Source organism: Amaranthus tricolor, chromosome 13, assembly GCF_026212465.1.
Source record: "Amaranthus tricolor cultivar Red isolate AtriRed21 chromosome 13, ASM2621246v1, whole genome shotgun sequence".
Taxonomy (NCBI): Eukaryota; Viridiplantae; Streptophyta; class Magnoliopsida; order Caryophyllales; family Amaranthaceae; genus Amaranthus; species Amaranthus tricolor.
The window spans coordinates 8,482,537-8,509,867 of record NC_080059.1 but is presented as its reverse complement, the minus strand read 5'-3'; the positions used below and the strand labels follow the sequence as shown (position 1 = coordinate 8,509,867).

The following is a 27,331-nucleotide window of genomic DNA, read 5'->3' as shown; positions in this document are numbered from 1 at the left end:
TGTTGAAAATAAACTCAATTATTATTTATTCCTAATGCTGACTTGCAAAGAATTCATAAAAATTGTTATAAACAATATGTCAGTTTATTTTTAGCAAATATACCTAATAAATAAATTTATTTAAAAATAATTAATAAATAGTTTTATTTTCAGCTGATTAAATTGGTTTATTATTCAATTTTTTTAAAAATATCACAAATTTGTTGTTTTTGTTAATTCATTGAAATTCCTGCAGTCCTGCTCTTGAATCTTTTGGTGTACATACATAAACTGAAGTTTTAACATTCAGTAGTTAAGGAGAAAGCTTAAAGATTACAATGGCGTCGGCAGATCTATCAATGGCGCCACCAACACCAACACCAACACCAATTACACAGCGAACGCACACAGACCTATTCGGCGACCCGATTGAAGATTCAACTCCATTATGGTTCAAGAAAGATCTCTTTCTCTCCCCTGATTTTGACTCCGAATCTTACATCTCGGACCTCCGAACTTTTGTTCCTTTCGACACTCTCAGATCTCAGCTTCAATCTCATCTCTCTTCTCTTAAACACCAGCTCGTTGATCTTATCAATAGGGATTACAATGATTTTGTTAATCTAACTACTCATCTCGTGGATGTTGATTCTTCCGTTGCTCGAATGCGTGCGCCATTGTCTGATCTCAGGGATAAGATTTCTGCATTTAGGGAATCTGTTAAACAATCTCTTGTTTCACTTCAAAATGGTTTGAATCAAAGAGCTGATGCCGCTAATGCTAGGGAGGTTTTGGAATTGCTTCTCGATACTTTTCATGTCGTCTCCAAGGTATAATTCATATTTTAGCTTGTATATTTATGGTTTAGTTTACTTTGTTGCAAAGAGTTAATGGGTGTGTATGATCAAATTGTGGTTTAGGTTGAGAAGTTAATAAAGGAGTTGCCAAGTGTTGCTGCTGATTGGTCGAATGGAGACTTGAATGCGTCAGAGAGGAGTCATATTAGCAATGGTATAGCTGTGCAACAATCAGAGAATGAATCAAATGTGAGGGAGACTCAGAGCATGCTTTTGGAGAGAATTGCCAGTGAAATGAACAGATTGAAGTTCTACATGGGTCACGCAAAGGTCTCTTTTCCTCCTTACTCTCATTGTTGCTTTCACTGTCATGTTGTGTTTGTTTTGGATCATGCGCATCTATCTCTTCTCATGCTTATTTCAACCTTATTTTCAAATAAATAATAGCAAATTAAGATTACAGAAAATAAATATTGACAAAGAATTACCTTTCGTTATGAGCTAGATTGTTATGATATCTTCCTCATTTTAGTGTTGTTGCGGCTCATTTTTCAAAAGCCTTGGAGCTGGGGGGCATTTTTTAGATAGAGTGACTGGTGATAAAAACAAGGGTTTCAAGTTTCATTGATTGGCATCATAAAGTATGTTTGAACGTATGAATCACAGGAGTAGTTGTGGTTGTGTAAATCATTATTTGGAAACAAATTGTAATGAGTGGGGTTCTTAAGTTTGTTCGTCTTAATCCCATTTATCGGCTGCACCTAGATTGTCAAATAACACTTTTCTTGTAAATTGTATCACAAAGCTTTTCTTGTCACGCCATCTATGCATAACCCATTATCACAACCAACGTTTGATCTTATAGTTAGTATTTGTTATTGATTTGCCATTGAAGGTAGAATCCATTGATTACAATCGACCTATGGCCTTTTGGCCTAGGTGTTGCAGGTATTTCTATATTAGATAACATTATATATACAATTAGTGTTTAGGAATGTTGATTTAGCTCCAAATCATAGTGGAAGAACAACATCACATCGTATCATATTGACAGAGGGCTAAAGGTTCTATGTAGATTTTATGGTGTAGCGTTCCTTTTTTCTTCTATATAACATTTTTAAGAAACGGTCTTGGCTTAACAGAAAATATTATTTGAAGCGCGTGCATTTGGGTTTTCTTAGTGCGGAGACAACATCTCTACAATCAACATTTTAAAGTAATCATGGTAATTTATTCAACCCAAAATCTATTATTGTTAGTTATAGGCTTATAAGTGACATCCCATTTACTCATTCCATTTCTCTGTAAATGTCCTAATTGGTTCTACGCAATATCTAATACACTAATTCATTCCATAATATTTCTAGCTGTGCGCCTGTGCGTAATTAAAGATCATAAAAAATTAATATTAATAGAATTTAGATCACGAAGAATCAAATACAATTTTATTTGACTATATATTCAATTATAGATTAAAAATAAATACAATTTAAGATTGATGGATGAATAGTGATAAAAACCAATTGAGACTATCATCAACTAAAAGTTGAATGAATCCCCAATTTTTATTTTTTTGGTTTGCATATTAACTCAAAGACTATCAAAGCAACAACGTTCCATTAATGTTAATAAGTAGATCCCATGTATGCTTGTTTGGGAGAGTTGAATGTATACAATTTTATCCTTGTGACTTGTGCTAACAAAAGGTTTCTTTAATTGAGTCTTAATTGCAAACATCACATAAATAAGGAGTGCACAGAATTTGTCATGCCATTACCATAAAAAATTATAAATCTTATAAATTCTAACACTAGTTAGGTCCGTTTAATCGATGGCCTAATTTTGAAATGATTTACAAACATTCAATGTCGAAAGGCTTTTTCCTCGAAAGGGAAAACTATGATATTATCTAAGTCATTTTTGGGCTTGTGCAATGTGTTGTTGGATTGGACACAACTAAAATCGGGTGGCCCTTGAGATCCTAATCAAGATTCAAGTATTACCTTGTTTCTTTTTTTCTTTCTATCTATTGCGTTTTATCTCAGTACTAATGATGCAGTCCTCATGCTTTTGTCTAGCGGTTCATTCCATATTAAAGATGGCTGATGGAAATATTTAATTTTTTGAGGCTCTAAGCTATCACCACTCCAATTGTCACTACCACCCTTCACCACTACAACTTTCACTGTCAAGTCTTCTACCACCAGCATCTTAAACATCAATGTCAGTCAATAAATCATCATCATAAAATCACCTCCAATTTAAATGAAATGAAACCTATTTTGACCAAATTACCACTGTAAACCTCAAACGAACACCATCACTAGTATGACTAAATTAAAGTTCAACACTGTTCTTTATACATAAATAAGACAAAGTAACTAAATGAGGGAAAACCTAACATAAACTAATGTCTAGAAAAGGAACCAACATTATGGGAACTATGTTGTGGTGGTTGATCATCTGGGTACGGTGGGCATGGTGGTTGATATTAGGTATGCCAAATTTAAAGAGGGGTTTATTGCTTTAAAAACGTGAAGGTCTCTCGTTGAGCTTGAACATTATAGCATGTAGATTTGTTGGAGCCTTGAATTTCCCATTTCTCTGGGTATGCACACTGTTGCTTGAGCTTACATTATGTGACTATGGTATTGGCACATGCTTATCCGCAACAAATTCTTGTGCTCTTCATCTATTGGACTTAAGTAAAACAAAGGAAAATATTAGTATTCTAAAACTTCAGGTTTCCCTTCAGAGACATTTGAGGAATTATTTGAGGAGTTCAAACTCCATGTTGAGTTTTCCTTAGCATACTGAGCCTTTTCTCGTGGGTATCTATGGTAGCCTTTTTTGTCGCATGCTTGCAGCCTTGGCTTGATTTGTGGACCATGAACCATTATTTGGAGTTTAATTTTACTAGGCTTTGTCACTGAGAACACCTCCTTTAGAGACCTACGATGCAAAGCTATTTTTTTCCAAGAACACAATGCATTTGGTGCTCGTTAGTAGAATAAGAGAAGTAGTTAATTACAATTCCGTTATGTATCTTTGGTTCACTCCTATCAATAGCATAGTGAGAGTGTTTACTGACAATGTATGATATATCTACAATCCTTAGATTATATATTATATTTTATCACCTAAAATCCTAAGGAAAAAGTCTCACTTCCCATATCAATATTAGTGTTGTTAACAGTCTCCAACAAAACAGGAGCATCCATCTTATCAGCACGCACGACTAGCACATGAAAGTCAACAAGAAAAACTTGCTAAAACTATAAGCATATTTTCTACCAAATCTTTGGGAAGGCACTAGACTGATGAACTTATTGTATGACTAAGGCAACTGGGGTCTTAGAGCTTGGAGGTAAAACACGTGACATGACATGCGTGTCTCCTTAAAATGAGGCGCATTCTCTAAAATTAAAGACCCTTTGTGCGAAAAACAAACACAAAATACTGTGTAGAGTGCCTCCATTGCCTTGTTTTTGCCTTATTTGTGCTGCAAAGAAAATGCCTCCTTGGGCCATTTAAGTGCTTGTGATAGTGGACCTTGGGCTTTGCTCTCGAGGTGTGTCTTGGACACACTTTTTTCAACATTGGTTTTGACATGCGATATAGATCAACACTTGGAATAGTGGTTGATAACCCAGAGGACAAACGTCAATAAGCCTAGATTTAGAAAAGATGGCTTTTTTGAGTAGCCAAACATTCAAGAAGTACAATTGCTTCTCTACCTATAACAAAATTAATTAGGGATGTGACTCAAAGGAAGATGGAAATTGGAGATTTTTTTCAATGACTAAGGCTGGAGGCGTGTCTTCAATTGGTACATAATAATGTATAGTTGGACTTGATCTACTTGTTTTCAGTTTTGGAGGAAACGTTACAATTATTCTCATATGTATGTATCCAGCATATATCTTGTTGCTCATTTTTTTTGTCCATTATGGCAGTACAGGACCTACCTTTTATTCAGAACATTGAGAAGAGATTTCAAAGTGCTAGCCTCTTGTTAGATGCGAGCTTGGGACATTGCTTTTTAGATGGTTTAGAGCACCAAGATGAGAATGCCATATACAATTGCTTACGGGCTTATGCTGCAATCGACAATACTAGAAATGCCGAAGAAATTTTCCGTACTACCATTGTTGCCCCTCTTATAGAGAAGATTATTCCACATGGTTCTTCAGGGTTGATTGGTGTGGCTTCTGGGGATGAACTGGAAGCTGATTACAAAGAAATGAAACAATGTATAGAGAGAGAATGTACATTCTTGCTGAAAATTTCTTCAAGAGGTATGGTGGCGTATAATATAGTCTCATTGTTTTCAGCATTCTGATAGACATCTGAGTTTCTGTTGCATTAAATTTTCTTTTCAGCTGATGTTACATCTTGTAGTATTTTATGATGTGATAATAATTATATTGGTCACAGATGTGAACTCAGCCAGTCAGAGTTCAAGTTGTGCAGAAGTTGTTGTCCCCTTTTTTTTTTGCCTATTTGGGTATGATGTAGGTGGACAATTTTGCATAACATTGTTAGATTTCTGCATGTTACAGTATTTCTCAATTGTTTGATACAGTTGTTTGAAGATATTTAATAATTCTGTTACTTATATCTGGAAATCATCAAACTGTTATGAACAAAAAGTTTTTCAACCATTTGAAAATCCTAATCATCAAGTTCTTTTGGTCTTATGCAGAGAATGCTGGCTTTCACGTTTTTGACTTTTTGGCTAATTCAATCCTCAAAGAGGTTCTTTCAGCAATTCAGAAAGGAAAGCCTGGAGTTTTCTCACCTGGAAGGCCTACGGAATTTTTGAAAAATTATAGATCAAGTATAGATTTTTTGACCCATTTGGAAGGTAAGGTTTTTGTAAAACTTTGATTATCAATTTGTTACTTATATGTGCATTGGAAAAGTCTTCTGAAACTTACCTTAGTTCTGAGATTGTGTATATTCAACTCTAATTGTAGAGTTTCTGTTGTTAAGGTTATTGTACATCTAGATATGCCGTTACTAAATTCAGAGCAGAGCCTGCATATGTTGACTTCATAAAGCAATGGAATCTTGGGGCTTACTTTTCATTGAGGTATCATATGCAACTTAGATACCAATAAAGTTAGAAAATGGATATTTCATGATAATGGAAGTAAGTTATGACTTATGAGATCCAATACGTTCAGGTTTCAAGAAATAGCAGGGGCTTTGGATTCTGCTCTTATATCTCCCAGCCTAATAGTGGAACAAACTGCACATCATGAGGATGGAAAATTTCTAGCTTTGACTTTGAAACAAAGTGTTACTCTCTTGGAGAGTTTGAGGGCCTGTTGGAGTGAAAATGTGCTTCTCCTACCTTGTTCTGACAAGTTTCTTCGTCTGTCGTTGCAGCTTATCTCAAGGTCGTGCTAAAAGGATTTGTACTTTATGTATATCTCCGTTGACCTTCAGTCTGTGATTCATGATCATTTGAATTGACAATTGCATTAAACAGGTATTCTAATTGGTTGTCATATGGACTCAATGCTCGGAAACCTGGTCATACCAATGCGAACCCTGGATCTGAGTGGGCGATCTCTGCTGGACCTGAGGATTTTATTTATGTATGAACTCCCTTTCTCTTATTTTAACATTTGTCCTTATGGTTTTGTTGATTATATTGATAGTCATGTTGCTAATCTGAAATTAGCATCAAGCTCAACTTCGACTAGCATGCGTGCTAGCTTGCAGCTTGAGGCATAACTGCTATGTGCTTACCAATATTCTCAGTTTTAATCTTGAGTTGCCAATTTGCGGTGGTGGGATAATTGATTGCCATTGTAGACTTTAGCTTGGGAAAATAAAGACCTAAAGACTTGAGTAAAGCAGGAATGTCCCATAAAAGAAAAAAACAAACTCATCACTCAATAAGGTTGATACTCTGCTGTAAGCTCACCATGTATCTTAGTTTTGGGATTCGGAGGGTTGAATGAATAAGCTGGTTCGATCCCTTCTTCACCAAACACTCCTAAGAGTGGTTATGACCTTTTAGCATGCGAATTGTCTAAGAGTCCAAAGGCGATGTCTGTTTTTCTGATGCCTTCTTAATTTAATGTGTGAGCATTATAAAAACATATATTGCTTTTAATTTTCATGATATATATCGCACTCCCACTTATCTGTGTTAATGTTGATGTACTCTGTACTTTCTAACTCTGCAAGATATTGTATTTCAAGATTTTAACTGAGTTGTATGATTAAGCGTGTCAAATTGGTTTTCAGGTTGTGCATGACGTAAAGCTCATTGTGAAAGAGATTTGTGGCGACTATGTGGGACATGTTCTAGATGTTCTTTCTTCCTGTCCCACAGAAGTGCTGGATCCTGTGAAACAGAGCATATTACAAAGTGGAAAATCATTGGAATCTATGATTACACCATTGACAATATCTATCATAGATGCGTTGGTTGAGAAGTCTGTTGAGGTGAGGCATCATTTCATGATGGAATAGTCTCTTAGACTTCAAAAAGAGTGATTTGGTTGAAACTTGAAAGTGGTTTGTACTGAGTAAGACTAGATGTTGTTTTGTGTTTTTCCTTTTACTTTCCTGTTGCAAGTAAATTGATTTTCCATTCAGCTTATCTACTAGTGATTTAGATAACAAAGCTATATGGATATAGGTAACAGTTAATAAAGAATAATGTAGAATGATTCTTTACTTATGGCCATTTCCAGAGTATATAGCTTTTCAAACAATAATGGTGAGTTAAAGTGGATCATGAAAATTACATCCCTTGCTATCAGTTTTTCTTTGATTCCTTTTGAATGGCATGACTGGTAACCAGTAGGTGAGTGATTTGCTATTTGATAGTTTCAATGGAATTACACTCATATTTAGCTCCTGGTACCCAGTTTAAAATGCTTCAATGCCTAGACATAGGCATACTTAATGGAAAGTTTTTTTTTCTTTTTTTTTTTAATATTTTTTTTTTACTTGTAGTGGGTTGAGGACATTGCATAAGTTCTAATCCCTTTCAGTAGCTATAAGTTTTCCAAGTTGAATTTCGCTGATGATTTCGATCTTACAAATTTAGGACCTAAAACAGCTGAAGGGAATTTCAGCGACATACAGGATGACTAACAAACCTCTACCTGTCCGTCATTCTCCTTATGTCACGGCAATACTTCATCATCTCAAGGTAAGCATTCTTGATGCATCATCCTATCAAGATACAACTCATAATCCAGCCTTCTCATAATCCAGTCAATGAAACTTCGTCGCTGATAAAAAGTCAAGCAAATTTGCTTCTAACGTAGTCTTGTTGTCTTTGTTGTGTCTTCTGTCTTCTGTCTTGGGGACTGCTATGTTGCCTTTGCTATTTTTGTTAATACCTTTTCTATTTGGCTCCCTTGGCTTTACTGGGCTTGCTGGCTGTGTTGAATCTGTATTTGGTTTTTCATTTCATTTTTCCAAAACAAAAAGGTTTTTCAAAATCTCAGAATGTCCTAAAGTTGTAAATGTCTCTTTGTTAAAATGAAAATTGAATCCTTTGGCGTTCTTTTTCTACTTGGGACTGCGAACAAGTCAATCCAGCGTAATTTCGGTGTGTTGGAACTTATCTTGATAAGAAATTTCAGTGCTTATGTTTGCAATTAATTATTACAAAATTGTTAAGGTTGCATACATTCGACCACCTAAACCTTGCTGAGGTGGGACTTGAAAGTTGGAAGCCAACTGACATTGGGTAGAGGTTGCTTGTTGTTAGAACTTTGAGTGCTTGAACATGGAACAAGCTTTTAAACTTCTAGTTCAAGCTTGGCTCATTATGCATTTGAGACTTTGAGTAGTTTGAGCTCAACTTGAGCTTTCTCATTTGTGTGTCAACCTTTTTTTTTGGAAGGATTTGTGTATCAACCTCAAACAAGCCCAATTTATGTAATCAAATTGAAAGTAGCATTTAAAAGTTGCAATATCTGTTAAATTAAAGAAGGAAAATTCTGCTCCCCCAGTTTCCATTTAATGTTTCCATTTGCTTTTTGCACGGTTTTCAATGCATGTGTTTGAGGCTCAATATCTATAAATACATTTGATATAAAATTATATAAAGTATTTTATAAAATTCTATGTCGAGACAAATTCAACTAGATCTCACATAGATATAATTTAACTTGTAAATATCGTTGAAAAATCATTAAGTTTCTCTCTCCTTAAATAGAATATTTTTGGTGAGAACATCAATAGGAACTGAGGGAGTACAAGACATTTATTTTGATACAGGACATCCAAATCTGAGCTTTTTTGGCTATTTAGGAAAATATTTTACGGTGGGTTTAGACTCTTTTTTTGTGGGATGCACAAGGCTTCATTTTGTTCTGTTTTTAATATTGTTGAGATCTCTTTGGGTGATGATAGGGCCTATGAATGAGATGTTTGCGAGCATTATCGAGTTAAACTTGAGGGGCTCGAGTTCGGCTCGATATTGTAATGCAAATTCTGTTCATGTTTGTGTGTATCTTAATGGACATGCTTTGATTGAGCTTGTAAGCTTGTTCTGGAGCAGTTTGTGTACATGTTGAGTTTTTATTCAATTGCAGCCCTAGTTCTACTCTTGCTATTTTAGTTGGTGTTTTGAATCCTTCATTGCAAGCTATTCTGCATTTTTCAAATTCAATTAGATATATCATCTTATGTGCCTTCGGAACTTGATACTCTCTTTGCTGGAGTTTCTATCTTTCAAGCAAGGTATCCCCCTCTTCCAATAAACGGTTCAAGGAAAACGCGAGGCCTCTTGTTTAGTAAATTAAAATGCGCATTTCTTGTAGGCTTTCTTGGAGGGAGACAGAGCGACCACATATCTGGACAATTCAACAACAAAAGCAATCCTGCGAGGTACTGCATCAGAGATTACCAAAAGTTATTATGAGATGGCCTCTGATCTAGTTAATGTGGTATGTGTGTCAATTTCCATGAAACATCAGTTTATTGTTTTCAGATCCCTAATAGTGGAAAAGTTATGACTTGATTCTTGCTTATTTCACAGGCAAGGAAAACTGAAAGTTCACTGTTGAGAATCCGTCAAGGCGCACAGAGGCGAGCTGGAGCAAGCTCTGATGTGTCTGACCATAATGTATCTAATACTGACAAAATTTGCATGCAGTTGTTCCTTGATATACAGGTGCCATTTCTCTTACACCTATTGCTTGCTTATCATACTGATATGTTAAAGTTGTCGAATCTTGAGCTCATGTAAAAGAGCTCAAACCTTCTGTCCCAATCAGAAGGCCACTGTTTCTATTTGGAATCCCAAGATAAAAGTTGATATCTAATCTTATTAACTCGGTCATTTTTCCCTCAAAATTTTCCCTTGTCAGGAGTACGGGCGTAATCTAGCATCACTTGGAGTTGATGCTACTGAATTTCAAGAATACAAATTGTTGTGGGAGTGTGTGGCTCCGGCAGATAAGCAAAGCACAATAGTCTTTTAGTATCCTATTTAGTTATGCTGAGATTTGAGAAAATATTGTTCCTCAACCTGCGTAGTGAATATAGAAATGTCTTGTGGTTCATATTCCCCTGTAATTTTTTCAAAAACAGGATTTATTCGTGTACCTTCAAAATTTTGTTCATAGTATAGTAGTGCTCGTTGAAAGTTCTATCGAGGTAATAAATTGTTGTATAATGTACAGTGCTGGTTAAAAGTTCATTTTGCAGGATCATGTGTTCGTAGTCCATGAATTTGAGGTTGACAGATTCGATACTTCTGCATCATGTGTTACTATGGGAAAACTATCGATTCAATTCCAAGAGTGACGCTACACCCCAACAAAGTATGTGCAACATTTGCAGTCTTGCACATGAGGTAATTTTGCTAGACAAACGGCAAAGCTTGACACGAGTCAAACCCAATGAAATACCATACTAGGGGATCGAGCTTGTGTTTGCTTGGTTCGACATGAATACCCGAGTTTGCTTGAACTCAAAGCTTGATGAACTTCAATCGTGGTTTGAATTCTTCAACTCAAATTTGAACTCAAAAATACTTTGATAAATAATATATCTAGCTATCAATACATAGTAGTTAAAGTGGAATTTATAAATGATGATATCATAATGCACAAGCTAAGTGAAACTAGCACTGCATTGTGCCACTGCTACCTATGTGAAAAAAACCATCAAAGCAATCATATTCAATTTTGCTTGGAGACAAGTAATTTATTTTAAATTGTGAAATTTAATCATGAATTTATAAATAGGAAATTTAAGTATGACAAGATTTGAATGTTTTAAAACAATTGTAAAATTAACTGAAATTCAAATTTAAATATTTTTATTTGTCAAACACTAAATTTGAGTCAATTTTAGATTTCTAAGTAAAATAATCGTTTTCTGTAACCTTTGAACCCATTGAGATGGTAATGAAAAGATCTGACTGAAATAATATGGAGCTCTCTATTTTAGAACAATGCATGACTTCATTTTTTTTTGGTTGGAGAAAATTAAGAGTAGAAATTGGGGAAGTAACCCATTGAAAGATGCTAATACACTGTCAAAATTGAACAATATCTATATCGTTCCTATTTTCTGTACAAATTTGAGCCATTCATAACATATCTAAGATACCCAGCAGCCAGCTGCTCCGTCTGTCAACACCAGCCATCATGTTTTGCAGCACATTTGTCATCAAAAACTATTCCTTTTAAAGGGTCAATCTTCAAAGCCGAAATTCGGAGAACAATCGGAAATCAATCTTGTGTATGAGAAATGGTAGAATTGTGAATTCACGAGTTAACGATCTCCCCCAAACTAGATAGTATTGCGTTCATCTCTTGAAAATAAGGCCAGCTTTTCTTGTTCTTCTCGTCACTCTTGCTTTCCTGCAACAGAAGACACTCACTCAGTAAACCACCAGAGTTCTGACGATATTGTTCTTAAGAAGGCATTGATTCCATCACCCCCAACGAACCATTAAATGGCTCCCACTAGGCGGGTTTGAAGGAATCGAATATATACAACCTTACTTTTGTTAGCGATAACAAAGAAAATGTTTCTGATTGACCACTGGTAGCAACCATCAACTGCAACTTCACTTAAATGAAATAACAGTGCACATGATTTTATAAGTCATTTGGATATAGTCCATTATAACCAGAAACCAAATAATTATTAATCTTTACCCCATTGAAATAAGAGACATAAAGAAAGCATTGAAGAGAATATAATCGAAGTGAAGTATCTTATGATACTATACATAGAGTGATAGAGATGTTACTTAAACAATAAAGGAACACCCTCGACTTTTATATAGAGATGGTACTTAAACAAGGCACTATTGTTAGTTTACTAACCTAACTAAGGGCTTTCCTAGTCCCGAGCAATAAACAAGAAACTAAGGAATTGATACCTATAGGAATTGTGGATGATATCAATGAAGACTTCAAATTGCTAACATAAAGGGGATAGTTAAGAAAAAAAACAATTCTAAATTATACAACAAAAACTGATTCAAGGTACATAAACTGATTTAAATCAGTCCCCAACAGTCGTCCATTTGAATTCTGCTCCATTCATTTCGATTATCAACTATTTCAACCAGTAGAATTATATTCCTTGTATTTTTTTCCACTTCTGCTCTCCAAGTTATCTTTATTGTTTTTCACCCCTCATTGGTACTAATTTTGAACGTCATAAGTGCTTATGCACTAACAAGTGGGGATAGAGGAATCAATTGGAAGGAAAATCTGGGAGAATTAGATGATATGGTGCAAGACGTACCAATGAATGGGAATCTCTATAGCGGAGGTGATTTGAATGGACACCTAGGAGTATGTCGCAGTGGCTACGAATCGGAAAGGTTATTTATTACAAACATAATTACCCTTGTTACGAATTGACATGTATATAATGCGGTCACAAGCAACCTCTCAAAAAAGAAAAGAGGGAAAGGCAAACCAGTTTCACATGATTCGTTAATCTCCTCGCAAATGGCGAATCAAAAAGCAAATTATGGTCGGTTTTGGACTATATTTGGACCATTTTGAGCGAATCACGATTCAGAAAGTGAATTAGCTAGCGAATTATGTTACACCTATACTATCAAGTTGGTGTAATTCACTAGATTTAATCGGTGAGCGAGTTATGACCCAGGGAAACAGCAAGTGATAATGAACTGACCTCGTACTTTTGGACTAGAGAAGCCCACAAAGATTTGCATTGTCCAGGTGTTCGAGTGTAGCCATCAGCCAAAAGACTCGATGATATCTCTTCCCATAGTGCCATACGTCCTCTTGCGACTTGGAATCTTTCATGCAACTCTCCACGCAACATTATCAACTTTTTAACCTCTTCAGGCTTCCATTTATTCCGTTTGGTTGACTTTGAAGGTGTAGAGGAATGATTTGTCGTGTTATCAAATTCCTCTTGACTAATTTCTTCACCCATTCCAGCTTTGTCTAGCTTACCCGTTGGCAGGGTTGAAAAATCTGCAAACAGTTTCAAAAGATCCTCTGAATCCCCAGATTCTGAATCAGAGCTTGCTTCAATGTCTGAAGCTGACGCTGAAGCTGAAGCAGACACATCATTCGCTACAAGTAGCCGATCAATTTCAGTACCGTCTGTATACAATAAGAATTAGAAAGGGAAAGATATAAATAGAGCATTTTGGTAAAACAACACTCAATTCTTTGATAAAAACAACTTCAGACCCCTTTTGCTACAGCCACACATTGTCATACACAAATAAATTTGAACTACTTTTACGACTAATTATAAATTTGAAGCATATTTTCACATTGTAGAACAACTTATGGTTTAATAAATTATGGGCAAAAATCAAGTGAAAAGCAGCCACTAAAGTCAAACATAGCTCTTTTTTGAAGTCAAAGATAGCTATGATTCTCAAATGGGAATATTTGTTTATGTCCATTCTATATATGTACACCGACATTCTATTGTGTATGTACAATATTTTGCTACTGAAGCAGGCACCTTAGTGCATAGGCATGGAGATTTTATCTTACCCAAACACATAATTTTCTTTTATGCCAAGGACAATTTGGCATTGTGGGTAATGGAATGTTGTTTTTGCCAAGAAAATGTCAACTTAAACACTTAGGGAAGTAAAAGACTCTAGAGACCCTTTTTATAAAGACATCTAGCTCAATCATTTGTGGTCGTCATAGTGCAAAAGTGCGGCAATGGTCGCATTCGCGGTAACCGAACGGTTATGCGGTGAAGGAAGTTAAAGGGTTACTATAACGCCTAAATATCAGTCGAAAGCATGAGAGATACCTTGATACAGCCCAAAGCATGGTTTTTTTTTACACATTTAAAGCACGGGAAATATCAAATTTTTTTTTGAAACCTTTACTACGTAGTTGATGCGATGTGATGCGACCTTGTTTTTGCACTATGGCGGTCACGCAGAAGCTTTCATTTCGAAAACAGTAAAGCAGGTGTACACAGGTAGAAAATGATACACAAGGGAAGAGTATAAGTGTAAAACCTTCTGACAGGGGCTCTGGGGTGCCATTTATAGACAGTTGAGCATCGTCTTCCTCATCTTGTACTTTTCTAGCCTTTTTCCTCTGAAGATGCCCATCAAATCCCTTTCGCAATCCTGATATACCAAAGCCAATATTTGATTTTCCAGATAGCCTTCCGTTGACTTCTTCAGAAAGAACTGCTGCAGGATTTTCCGTAGCAATAGCAATTACTTCAGGTCTTTTTCCACTGTACTTCCTCACTACTTTTCTTAATACCTCAGAAACTGTCCTCTCCATATGCGAAAGAGGACTGTTTACAGGGCAGCTTGACAATGCCGCACATGCAGCTTTGTACAGTGCATCTAACAACTTTCCTTGATCAAGCCATAAACACCGTGTAGTTATTCTTATCTTCCCTTTCAAGAAATTCTCGGTGGAACCCTCAACCTCGTGGGGCCGTAAAATTTCCATGCTACACCACAGGAAAAAGGAGAGTTAGCCAGTGTTTAGGGTACATATAAGCCTAAACATAATGTTGTCTTTGTTTCTCGTTTCCCATCCTACCTGATCACTATTATTCCATCTGTAGCAATTTTCATCCGTTCATCAATACAAAGTTCCGCAGATGTGCCAAACGCTTTATCACCATCGTTATACATTAACTGTGTTTATGAACACCTTGTAAGTTGTAAGAAGAAAATATTTGAATAATCTATTTCGGTAACGAAGGCAACTTGGACCAACAGGTTGGTCCATCACATGAATCTAATTATGAAAAATTACTGCGTATAACCCACCTGTAAATTTTCTTTGCCCAGAGAAATGAACCCATTTGATAAGACCCTTCTATTCCTCAAATGAGACACTCCAAGCATTTCTCCGTTCTTTATCACCTGGAAAAAGAATTTTCAGACAAAAGTTAAAAAGCTTATATGGAATGGCAATACTTCCTATTTTAGCCTACGGTGTACTGAGGAACGTAATGAACCACACAATAAGAGATCTAGACAGATGATGAAGTAACCGTCAGATACAATAGTATCAATGGGACATAAGTAGTTATTTCACACACGAATGCTCTGTTGTATGATTATTTGAATGAGAACTTTAAAACTCACAGTAGTATGCCGAACACCGGTTGATTTTCCGAGGAGTTCGTGTTCTTTCAGGAATAACAGCTCACCATGAATCGGGAGAAAATGTTGTGGCTTGACAATCTTCAGTGCTTCCGCCTTGATACAAAAAATGATTAACTTCATTAAACATCATGAAAGACACAGATTTGCATCAATAACATAACAGTGACAACCCAAATAACGAGCACCTTATCAAGGAACCAACTCAACCAAAAGCTTAAGCTAATGGTTGAGGCTCCAGGATATGTTATATACTCTAAAATGTTCCCTCGCACGCGAGCCCTTTGGGCTAGAAGTGTGGATGCAGCACAGACCATCCTCATATCTGGCGTACAATATTCCACTTTAAATGAGGGGGTGCTTGGTTGAGATTCAAACCCCTTGTCACGCTAGCTCTGATAACATATCAAAGAACCAACTCAACCAAAAGCTTAAGCTGATTGTTCAGGTTCACGCCCAGATATGCTATGTACCTAACACCTAACTACAATTTAAGATCTTGAGCTCACATAGCTTAAAACAGTAGTTTAGAAATGAACTAAAAATCATTGTCCATGCATAAACTAATGCAAATTTGTCATGTAGAAGAGAGTAGCCAAACTAATTAGCTAAAGATCCAAATTTGTCTGCTCTTGTTAGCCAACTGGAAGTCTAAATCTCAAAGTATTTGTAGTTATTTTAAGAGTTTCATGGAGGTTGAAAAATTAAAATTGGAAATCCAAAAGAAAAAAAGAATATTGGACTCCATAGAATATTACCAATTCCTCGCGATGCCCATGACCAGAAGTGTGCAACAACTCATTTCTTCCCATAACTAAGGACGATCCAAGTTCAGCTATGCGATTGAACATTTTCATACACCGAGTTTCATTTCCAGGTATGACCTGTATTACAGAAAAAGAATGAGTAAACCAAAGTGTATCACTAACATCAAAAGAATAATTAATCAAATATTATCGTCAACCAAATATGTCAATTTTAGATAACCCCAAAATACTAGCCAACTTTCACAATGAAATTATATTTGAACATTTCCTTATGACCTCCAGTAAGATTCTCAAAGAAAAACGACTAGATAAATGGTGAGCACAATTTTATGAACGGATATGTCTTCCAACTATATTTGGCCAATGAAGGAAGTACAAAGAGACTCAACAATGACTAAAATGAAGACCGATTCAAGATTTTAGGGATAAACTTGACAAAATAATCTAAAGTATATTGTGAAGAAAATACCTTTGCGGAATATAATATAACGTCATCTTTGCTCAATTTGAGGGAATGACTGCTCCCATAAGAAGCAAGGTTAAGAGCAGCACGTGGTTCTGCCTGACACAACCGTATAGTTATATGCCAGAAACAAGTCAGAGAATTGAATAATGAAATACAATAGTAGTGCCAGTAGAATCTGTCGATCATCTTATTACTTACTTGAGAGCCTGTAGTTACAATCAGCAAATCTTTCGGAGCATAGGCATCAATATCTTCCACCTTAACCTGAGAACAACCAGAGAAAATAGAACTAATAACTGTAGAAAGTATCTCGTAGATGATAACGAAACAAAGATGCATCAAGCCAGAGTTGTCAATTAAAGACAATAAACCTTATTTAAGAGATAATATATATTGACGCGTATAACACGATTTGAATTGTACTTAAATTGTGATTAGAGCATATAACTTGTCAGTAATTTTCGCATTTGAAAAAAACTTCGTGAAACCCCTCAATCAAAGTAATATAAATGATAAAATAATCATAAACTATTAAACTGTACCAAAGTAGATGGATCAATAGGTGCCGTCCCGTCCTTCCAAGCAGCATCCAAATACGTTCTTAAGGACATTCCAACAAAAACCTACATAACATGTGTGCCATGGAAATTTTATACTTATTTATAAAATCTGAAAAGAAGAAATAAGAATCATTAAGGTGCTTTGGGCATGTGCGACGATGGAGTGTACGATTAAAAATGGATACGAAGTATCTACAATTACAAACGGAGAAGGTGAATTCATTTGGACGCTATTGGGACTTTGGGAGTGATTTATTGGTTCATGTAGCCAACCCAATCTTTTGGGATTAAGCTTTGGCATTGTTGTTATTTATACAAAAAAACATCAACTATACCCTAAGACCCAAGAAAGATGCATACCAACTTACGACCAGTGGCGTCTGCGGCTGCTTTGACACTTCCAAGGCGGTGTATATTTGATGCAAACTGGGTAGTAATCACTCTTCCTTTGGCTTCTGAAATATGCCTCAGCAGTGAATCTGCCACCACACTTTCACTAATAGTCCTCCCAGGAGACATAATGTTTGTTGAATCACTCATCATCTACGATGAAAATATGGTTGGTAAAAATCGGTTTATACTGCTTAAATGTTAATACATACTTCTGATAGACAACAAACTTTTACAGATAGTTCATGAGCTGAGGAAGTTCAACAGTAACAAAATGACAGACAAATAGTTGAAAAAACATGTAAAATAAAAGCATTACTAATGTTCACTGTATTTAGAACACAAGATAAACTTACAGAACATAACAGCATAATTAATAAACATCATTACCAGGTTGAGACCAATAATTTCATTCTGTTAAGTGATGTTCCACAAATCCCATGTAAATTAAAAGCTAAATTAGACTTTGTAACGTCTTATTTAAACAGGGTTCCACACTTGACAGTTGCAACTTCTGTATTCAAGCTAGAATGAATATCACTTAATATTGACCCGACCCGCTAGTGACCCATTAAAATGTGACCCGACCCTTGATCCGTTGGGTCGACCCGACCCCGTTAAACACCTCTGGTGGCAAGTTGCACTTTGCAAGTATAAATGTGCAATTTCTGTAGTTAAGCTAGAATGAACGACTCAAAACTCATTCACAAGCAATTGGGCAAATGAATGCCTATTTGCTCCCACATTAGAAGCAGCATACGAAATCTTGGCTCCCTCAACCAAGTTAAAACAGTTTTAGTCAGCTTGAGCAGATTGATTAAGCAATAAATTAGGACTTTAGTAAGAATGTATTGAAGAAGCTTACTAATGTAACTCCTTCCTTTGCGAGTTCCTCCAATGCAACACGATCAAAAACTTTCCCATCCACTGGAGTCTCATCAATCTGCACAATAAACAATTCTTATACAGGTTATGGTAAATATCAGCGCCTACCTTCCAATATAAAAAAACTGGTGCAAATAGAACAGAATACCAACCTTCCAATCACCAGTGTGGAAAATTGTACCATCACTACAGCGCATAACTAGCCCACAGCAATCAGGTATTGAGTGGGTAACCCTGATGGGTTCTATTTCAAATGGCCCTGCCTTGAATTTCCTTCTCGTTTTAAACATCTTTAGTCTAGATGGGACAAAGATTCCAAATTCTTTCAAACGCTTTTTTATGAGCTGCTCAAACACAGAAATGAAGTAATTTTATATTTAGTTTGAATTTAAATGTAAGAGTATACGAAACAAGCTAAAAGATCTCCTTGTCACATGCATTTTCATCAAAGACAAGATATCTCCAACAAAACATGTAAATTTGAGAGGAAGCCCAGAAGGGTAGAGACTTATAGATTTAGGGACAATAATAAGTGGAGATAGGAGAAGTAAAGCGATGGTAATAAAAAAAAATTCTTTGACAGGGAATCAAATCATATACCTCCATGGTGAAAGAGGATGCAAATATTGGTGTGCTTGGATCCAAGGCAGGAATAACCTGTGAACAAGAAAATATCTCGTCAGTTTATATTACAATACACTCGATAACAATGGAATTGTAAAGTTTGACCTTCTTAACTAAACAAAAAAAAAATTGTTTTTAACAGGTCCGACTATGGGTTATTTGCTACTTATGAGTATAAATTCAATTATTCCATTCTTGGGTTGAGTTTAACTTTTATTTTTCATTAGAAACCTGTGGCAGTTATTGATACTAAATGAAATTGTAAATACCCTTCCCTTCCTGCTGACGGACCCTTCCCCTTCCCCATTGTCTGCTAGTGAATTAAAAATCCCCATCCCCACTGTTGCCGATATAGTTCTTCCCATTAATCTTCCCCTTCCCATTGTCATTCCCATTAGCCATGACTGTCTATGGTTTGAGAACCAACGGCGAAGCAACCCGTCTCTTCGCCTCCGACATGGCAGGTAGCAAAATGTATAGCACAATGAATTGCAGCAACGGTAGAGCACAAAAGCCAAAAGGAAGGGGTAGAGGGCAACTAGCAATGGCAGGAGGTAGCACACAACAAAGATTTTGTTGAAGAAAAGGATGCAGCAATGTCATGCAGCACAATTCTTTTCATTCAATGGCAATGATTGAGAAAAAAAAAAGGAACAATAGCACACGGGTGGACATTAATTTCACCAAGTGGCGATCACGGGAAGGGAGGTAGGCAAGGCCACAAGGGGGATGGTTCATGATCGGGATTTTAAAAATTTTCTTTTAAGTTTTATTATTATTATTTTATTAAAAAGCCAACATTGTATCTCGAACTCCAGCATTGGGGGAGGGGGCAGAAGAAGCGGTGACCAGTGGTGAGGAGGGAGGCAGTGGAGCGGGTGGTCATAAGGGCTCTTTCAACAAACTAAAATTATAGTGTTTTCTATGCTTTCTATTTTCTATTTTGGAAAACTTTCTCCCTTGCTCAAGCATAACTGCTTAAGTGACTCTTTCATTGTGGTCCCTCCCCTAATGTTTTGAAATTTGTGCAAGGAGAAAGGTAAAGAAAAATACTAAACAGAGGGAGTACAAGATTTTAGTGTAAAATAATTTTAATTTAATATGCCAATAGTTTTACAGAGATACACTTAAAGTTAAGTCACAGCCAAAGTTTCTTAGGAAGGGTCAAAGCTGAACATTTTAGTGGAACTAGCATTACACTATTATAAGACGTCAATAACCGCAAAGATCAAATTATCAAGCTCTAACATGAGAAAAAGTTACCGCAGACACGAGTAGCACTTCTTCGATAAAAGACTAGACAATGCTAATTTCCATGAAATTGTTTCTTGATTGGTAAATACAAGCAAGTTTATTGTTATATGAAGAGCTATTAAGAAACAAAGAGAAAATTTACCCAAGGCAACGCACCAATGTGATCTTCGTGTCCATGTGTGATAATGACTGCTTCTATTTTGTGACTCCATCGTTTAATGAAAGTGGTATCAGGTACAATCTTTTGAACACCAAATTCATCAAAGCTGAAAAAGCATAAATAAAGGAGAATTTATCAGTACTACAACTAATACCCGTTTTCACAAGAGTAGGGGATAACCTGAAAAACTGTTTTAAAGACTTACTCTGGAAACATAATACCAGCATCTATCAGAATATATCGATCATAATTACCGACAAGCATGCAGTTCATCCCAATTTCACCCAAGCCACCAATTGGTAGAACACGTAGAGGCGGACCAGTGGAACCTTCATAGAACTGCTCCATTTTTCGCTTTACAGAATCTTCCATACTTTTGCTAGCACCTTCAAGTCTTCCATATCTTTTGCGTGGTACTTTTGTTGCATTAGTACCTGAAATTAGAATGAAAAGTAATATTCACAGAAATGTATCAAAAATGGCCAGCATTTTCAGTATAGGAAACATCAGTCATAAACCACATATGATCAACACGAAACTTATTGACATTCAAAAAAAAAGGATCTATATTTATAGAAGTATAGAAAACATATGAGAAATATAAAACATGATGACAACTACAATGTAATTCTGTCTAAGAAAACATATGATAAATATAAATACATTCCAAAAGGCTGTTCATCTATAGAAGAATAGAATGTGCAGAATCAGCTTTATGTAATTTAATTATGTCTGATTTAACCCATTTCTACTGCACTAATAACTCTCCATAACTACGGAAAAGAGTAATTAGAGTCCATTGCCCATTATATCATGCAATTAATTAGATGGCCTCCATTACTCAAAGTAGTTGAAGAGAGAATATGATTGTTGAAGGCCATTATATCATGCAATTAATTAGATGGCCTCCATTACTCAAAGTAGTTGAAGAGAGAATATGATTGTTGAAGGCCATTAATCTCATAAACGAGATTAATGAAGTTTAGGCGATTTATGAAGATCAAACTCTTCCCCATTCCTGTAGTATAAAAAGGAAACTAACAGACTATTCACTTGTATTTATTTTTTTTCAAACACTTTTAAACCAAGTTCTACATATTCTTTTTCTTATTTGTTATGTAACCAAGTTTATGTGTAACTAATACACTCACTCCTTGATTGATTCGTGGCTCATCCAATGTCCAATTAATGATGTAAGGAATCTCTCTTTTACATATTTTTTTCTATTTTTGTGTTAATCCTTAAATAATTTATATGATTTAATCTTGTAATTGTCAAATTGATCACTAAAAACTAGTGCTTCTGAGCTAGTGCTAGTTTACATGAAGTGTTAGGTTACTTGCTTTTCTTTTACACTAAAGTGACATTGATGTGAGAGCAGTGCAATTAGCAAGCAAACTTGTTCGGAAGGATTAATTATATTTAATTTAAGAGTGTTCCTATTGTTGAATTGTAACCTCGTTGAAATTACTTAGCTTGATGTTGTTCTTTTATAAATTCAAAATGATTCTCTAAGGGTTAGACTGTTAGAGTGTTGAATGAGAAGATCCATTCATCATTGATATAACAGTGCTTGTTTCTAATTAGGAATAAATAGACATCAAAGACTATTCATATGATTTGAATAAGAAGAAATTCTAGGATCAATAAATATGTTAAGACAATGCATCAAAAATAACATCATTGGAAATATACTTTGGATTTTAATTAATAGTTTTATACATTTTGATATCATTAATTAAAATTTGTAACTCTATCGTTATTGGAATAAGAAGCAAAATTCAATCAAATTCGTGAAATAAGCTTAGACTCGTTTTGGTATCGGGGCCCAAACATGGATCCATGGATACAGATATAAGTCCTGAAAATTTGGACCCTCAGATCTGAGTCCCATCTGGGATCCAGTCCAACCCGGTGTCATCCCTAGGTGTACCATATCATTTTTGTCTACCTTTGAAAATAATCAAAAAATCAAAAAAAATTTAATTACTTTCCTCACCTAATTTCGCTATATTTCCTCTCTTTCTGAATCAAACCACCTATAAATAGTTCTAAGTTGCACAAAGTGAAGCAGTCGGACATGCTGATTTTCTTATGAATGCTTTAACATAAAAGGCTATTCAAGTATGGAGAACTTTCATTATTTCAAATCAAAGAAATATTTATGTATTCAAAAAAATAATGTTCTAATCAATCAATGTGCATTATAGGCTAAACGTATCAACGTGTGAGCAACTTGATCATAAGTCAAATCTTTGCTACAATTAACAGTGCAAATTACATCACTTGAAAATTTAAACTTTATTAAAAGAAGGTATACGACTCTTAATTTCATCTAATAGATAATCCCTTTTTTTCTAAATGGTGTACAATTTTCATTCTTATGTGTTCCATGTTGGTGTACCCTTGTTTGCACTTTACATATATTTTCTTTTTCCTTGCTACCACCATTTCTATTTTTCTCATTCCATTTCCTCGTCCCCTTTTATCTCCTTATTGCAATAAAAGGGTGCATATATAAGGTAGAAATAGATAAAAAAAAATTGAGATCATTTAACATTGAAACTACTATTGTACATCGCTTTGATATCCTAAACTAACCAACCAAGAACACCCTTGAAGTTGATTAAAGTTAAACAACTCTAGCCTAGTGAAATTAGACAAGACAACATTTTGTCCTTAAACTAAATAAGTCACCCAAACCCCCATCCTCTCTCTCCACACACATACACACCAAAAACCCACAATACATGTATACAAATATATTTATATAAATAAACATAAAAGCGTAACACTTGAGTTATCAAGAGGTAATGATTATTTTTGACAAGGAGTATATTTTAGGATATGATAGATAAGTGGACACTACTGTAGGCAACTATGCTTTTGCAATGACATAAGGCAATCACAATGCAAACAGTTGAACAATCAACAAAAGGTATTTCCTGTGAGGATTTGGAATGATGTGCTGATGTCCAATAATTTTTTTATCGACAGTTCCCCTTAACATAATACTCAAACCACCCAAACTACGTTTGTTTGGTTTAATCCCTATCACATGTGCACACTAAAATTACTTATATGGATCCTACAAGAAGATGAGCACCAACATACAAGACAACTTGGCAAGACTATTAAGATTTCATGGCAACGTAGCCCTATTGTCACATAATCACAAATTTTTCAGCTTATGAGCCTACATGTCTCTTTAAATTCTATCATAAACGATAAAGGATGAAGGTGGTACTTGAGAAAAAGTCAAGTATGCTCTCAAGAAAATGTAAAAGGTTCAATCCTGTGTAAAATGCTTTTAACCCAATCTCATTCCATCAATTATTGGGAACCAACCAAGACTCATATCTAAAATGTGAATTACTTAGTTAATCTCGTCATATGAAATATCCAGCTCTTTTTGTATGTAACTCAATAAACCAAACACTTAAAATACAACCAGCAGCCTGGAGGTTGAAACTTGGAAGTAGTGCACAAAGTTCCCACAAGTTTAAAGTTCACTTTTACCGTTTTATATCGTTTTCAACAAGGAAACGAAAACAAAAATGTGGTAAGGAACCTATCCGACATAACTTGATAAACCATTCCACAAATCTTGAGAGAAGAAAAAAGACAGCCTTCCTTCAGCATTCTAGTCTTGAGGTTCAACTCAGAGATCCAAACCGATAGTATATACTACCTTATCATAGGGTTTTATTCATAATTCTCCCAAAGAATTACTTCCAACTTCAATAACACAAATTCAAAACACTTTCAAGCTCATAAGACCTGAAAGAGAATGACTCGGACCCAACAATGGTAGAAAATGATGTAAAAGATGAGTGAAAAACAGAGCATACACAAAAGACGATCAAACAGCAACAACAATGTGTCTATGAGATATCAAAGGATACCTCCCCTCAAAACAAGTATCTTATCATTAATATACTCAACAATACCTTAATGACTCACATTTCCAATCCTTGAGAACACTCTCTTAAGATAATGATTGAACCTTTAACTCAACCTCACACAAACATGCAAATACAAAGAGGAAGAACTCTTATGGTGTGAACCCTAGTTTTACTCTCTTGTATAAGCCACTCCAATAGCCTAATGATGTTCTAAGACTCCTTATATAGCCCTGAAACATATCAGGAAAACCTAGGACAAAAGGCTTAAAAGCCCAACAAAATCCCGCAACAAAACAGAAACTGACGCCGAAGCTTGCTCGGGTCGAGTAGCATAGCTCCACAGGTCGAGCGACTATCCAGTACCTACTGGAATGCTGCTGCTGATCTGCTCAACCGAGCCCCACTTGCTCGACTGGTTGAGCGGTTCGTCTGTGCCTCTGATCTTCTGATCTTTGCGTCTTGGCTTCATTAAGACACCCCAAATCATCCACCTTTGATCACTTCATCAAGTGATCCAAAACATATACTTCCATACTCCTTTGCACACACAACATCATCCTCAATTGTGCAAGAAAGAGCATGGGCAACCAAGTGATCAAACCCATCACCAAGGTCATGGGAATTGGGTCTTGACTCAACAAGACCAACTACTAAAAATCCCTTAATTGCCCATACAAAGTTACACCCTTGCCAATATGCAACATGTCTCCCTATTCATATCTCCTAATTAAAAATCAAAAAATAGATAAGCAACTTTCCCCAATTTGTGGGCAGTAAAACTCCCCATGTAATTGTCAACCAAACAACTCCCTATTTCATGTCTGTCTCCTAATTAAAAATCAATAACTCCCCAGAAAATTACTTGAAAAGAAAATTCAAAATACTAAACACCCAGCAAAACAAAAACCAAATTCAATCAAATAAACACAAAATTAACCAAATCTCACAAGATATATCCAACTATACTAGGAAAACAATGCATCATACAAAAATTGGGTGAAAAAAAAAAGGAAAGAAAGATACCTAAGGAACAAACAGGAGCAACAGAGCAGGAAATGTAGTGTTTGACAAGACTAGGACGAATGCAAGGACAGATAGATAGAGCAGTAAAAGCTGCCATTTTTAAGTATTTTGAAGCTTGAATGGAGGTGGGTAAGAGAGATAAGAAGTTGAATCTTCAATGGAAGAAGATGAGTGAAGCCTTCCCTTGAAAATGGTGTAAATGTGTAAGCAAAACGAGGGTTGAGACAGACACAGGGAGGGAAGACAGGAGGGTGAAGCAGAGGTTTGAGAAAGGATGGATATTATTATAAGGATTCAAAATATCTTTCTTATCGTTTTAGCTTTTCTAGTCCTCCTTGCTAAATTATTAGGAATAATATAATTTTTTACTTATTTTTCTATAATAATATTAATTTTTAATTGATATGAATAATGTCAATTTAACGGCGTTTTCCTATAATATCCGTAACATGTTAAAAATCAAATTATAGGAGATTATATAACAAAAGAAAATTCATAAATTAGTTATTAAACGAAAGTTGATATTATTCTAGGAAAAAAAACCCCCTTTTTTATTAAGGTTAGGAGATAGGACGAGGAAATGGACGATTATAGTTTATTTTTAAAAAAATTGATTTACTATTCAATTGAAATACAACTTGGTTTTAGAAAAATGGATTTTTTTTTTAAATTGGTGTTGAAAAGTTTTGTTTGTTTAATAACATATCGAAAAATTATCTTTTTGTTTGAGGAGATTGAAAATTGAGAATTTTATTTATCAGAGTAAAACTGGTGAATTTCTATATGGGAAAGAATAGGTAGTGAGAATTGAATGTTTGTTACAAAGGATAAAAGAGAAAGTTTCCAAACCTAGAACGACCTTTGATTTTGACATGATAATAGAAATTTAGACAACAAAGTATCATAATAAAATATCTGCAAATAGAATGACATTTTCGCTTTTGACTTGAGAAAGGAAAAAATCACATATATTTTGTTAAAAAATGTAAATAAAAGAGAAACGAAAATGGGTATATCTTTTATAAACTTAACATTTACTATTCTGTTTTCATTATTTACCAAGCGTAAACATAAAAAATTTATTCATGCTTGGCTCGAAGTTTCATCTTGATTGGTTCTTGATCTACCCTAAGTGTGTCATTAACTAGGCACATGTGTAGAAGCAATCTTTACTTCTTATAAACCATTAGTTATCACAAGCATGGGTAGAAATAGAGGAAATTAATTATGATTTGATCATGCTATAGTCACATACTCCCTCCGTTCTTTTTTGATCTTCCACATTACTATAATGGGTAGTTTCAAAAGTTCTTCCACTTTAGAATACTTTCTATTTTTAGAAAGTTTTTATCCCACTTTTACCCCTTAAAAACCCCATTTTCTTTTAATGTACCCTTTTTCTTTTATTTATAATTATTTTCTTTCTCATACTTTCAATACAATCATTACTTCACACTACTATTTAATTAAAATAATACACACTACAACCCAAAGATTCTATCTTCCTTAATATGTGTGAAAAACCCAAAGTGAAAGATCAAAAAAGAACGGAGGGAGTATAATTTAAGGGTTTCTAGTTGATTAGTTGGTTCACAACAACATAATTAAAGTCAACAAATGATTAAAGGACTAAGGATGGAGGAATGGTTAGAGTAGTATGTTAAGGATAAAATAAGATCCGACAAACATTTGGTTACAAAGGTACCACTTAGGGCAACAAGGTGGAATCAAGCAAATTAGCCCACAATTAGACCAAGAATGTCTATTAGACATGGTTTGAGTTTTGTTAGAAACATACCTTTTAGGGTTAGTTTTTCATCATTCACTAAACTTATCCTTCTAGGGCTTGGAATGGCTCAAACCATGAGCCATAGTTTTACCAAAGAGCAACCGACATATAAGCTACCACTAATTAACTTAAA

At 35.2% G+C, this 27,331-nt stretch overlaps 2 protein-coding genes across 4 annotated transcripts; one reads left to right on the top strand and one right to left on the bottom strand.

Moving 5' to 3' along the window:
- The first annotated feature begins 193 nt into the window (after window positions 1-193).
- LOC130798619 (conserved oligomeric Golgi complex subunit 2) lies at window positions 194-11,077 on the top strand. Its single transcript, XM_057661679.1, has 12 exons — window positions 194-809; window positions 900-1,106; window positions 4,738-5,074; window positions 5,482-5,643; window positions 5,772-5,871; window positions 5,966-6,181; window positions 6,274-6,382; window positions 7,041-7,241; window positions 7,852-7,956; window positions 9,581-9,706; window positions 9,799-9,933; window positions 10,130-11,077. The coding sequence occupies exons 1-12, from the start codon at window positions 318-320 to the stop codon at window positions 10,241-10,243; spliced, it is 2,304 nt and encodes a 767-aa protein (XP_057517662.1). The 5' UTR covers window positions 194-317; the 3' UTR covers window positions 10,244-11,077.
- A 133-nt stretch (window positions 11,078-11,210) lies between these two features.
- On the bottom strand, window positions 11,211-25,702 carry LOC130798618 (ribonuclease J). 3 transcript variants are annotated; one of them, XM_057661677.1, is made up of 17 exons: window positions 25,410-25,701; window positions 20,687-20,915; window positions 20,464-20,587; window positions 19,044-19,100; window positions 18,596-18,787; window positions 18,424-18,501; window positions 17,529-17,711; window positions 17,151-17,231; window positions 16,807-16,872; window positions 16,612-16,704; window positions 16,134-16,259; window positions 15,358-15,471; window positions 15,037-15,132; window positions 14,804-14,901; window positions 14,260-14,711; window positions 12,930-13,369; window positions 11,211-11,632 (listed from the first exon to the last, which is right to left on the bottom strand). In XM_057661677.1, exons 1-17 carry the CDS (start codon window positions 25,504-25,506, stop codon window positions 11,537-11,539), a joined length of 2,622 nt encoding a protein of 873 aa, XP_057517660.1. In that variant the 5' UTR covers window positions 25,507-25,701; the 3' UTR covers window positions 11,211-11,536. The 3 variants fall into 3 exon arrangements, with proteins under 3 accessions (XP_057517660.1, XP_057517659.1, XP_057517661.1); XM_057661676.1 differs by having other exon boundaries at window positions 16,612-16,872; window positions 25,410-25,702; XM_057661678.1 differs by lacking the exon at window positions 25,410-25,701 and having other exon boundaries at window positions 20,478-20,587; window positions 20,687-20,826.
- Between the last annotated feature and the right edge of the window lie 1,629 nt (window positions 25,703-27,331).

Bases quoted from the DNA above. Each gene is read 5' to 3' on its own strand.
- LOC130798619 (XM_057661679.1), top strand. From the start codon at position 318: ATGGCGTCGGCAGATCTATCAATGGCGCCACCAACACCAACACCAACA. The intron at 5,075-5,481 runs GTATGGTGGCGT...GGTCTTATGCAG, and splicing joins GCTGAAAATTTCTTCAAGAG to AGAATGCTGGCTTTCACGTT. The intron at 6,383-7,040 runs GTATGAACTCCC...ATTGGTTTTCAG, and splicing joins GACCTGAGGATTTTATTTAT to GTTGTGCATGACGTAAAGCT.
- LOC130798618 (XM_057661676.1), bottom strand. From the start codon at position 25,506: ATGGCAGCTTTTACTGCTCTATCTATCTGTCCTTGCATTCGTCCTAGT. The intron at 17,232-17,528 runs GTATGCATCTTT...CATGTTATGTAG, and splicing joins ACGCCACTGGTCGTAAGTTG to GTTTTTGTTGGAATGTCCTT. The intron at 11,633-12,929 runs GTCAGTTCATTA...CTTCTGTTGCAG, and splicing joins CTCTAGTCCAAAAGTACGAG to GAAAGCAAGAGTGACGAGAA.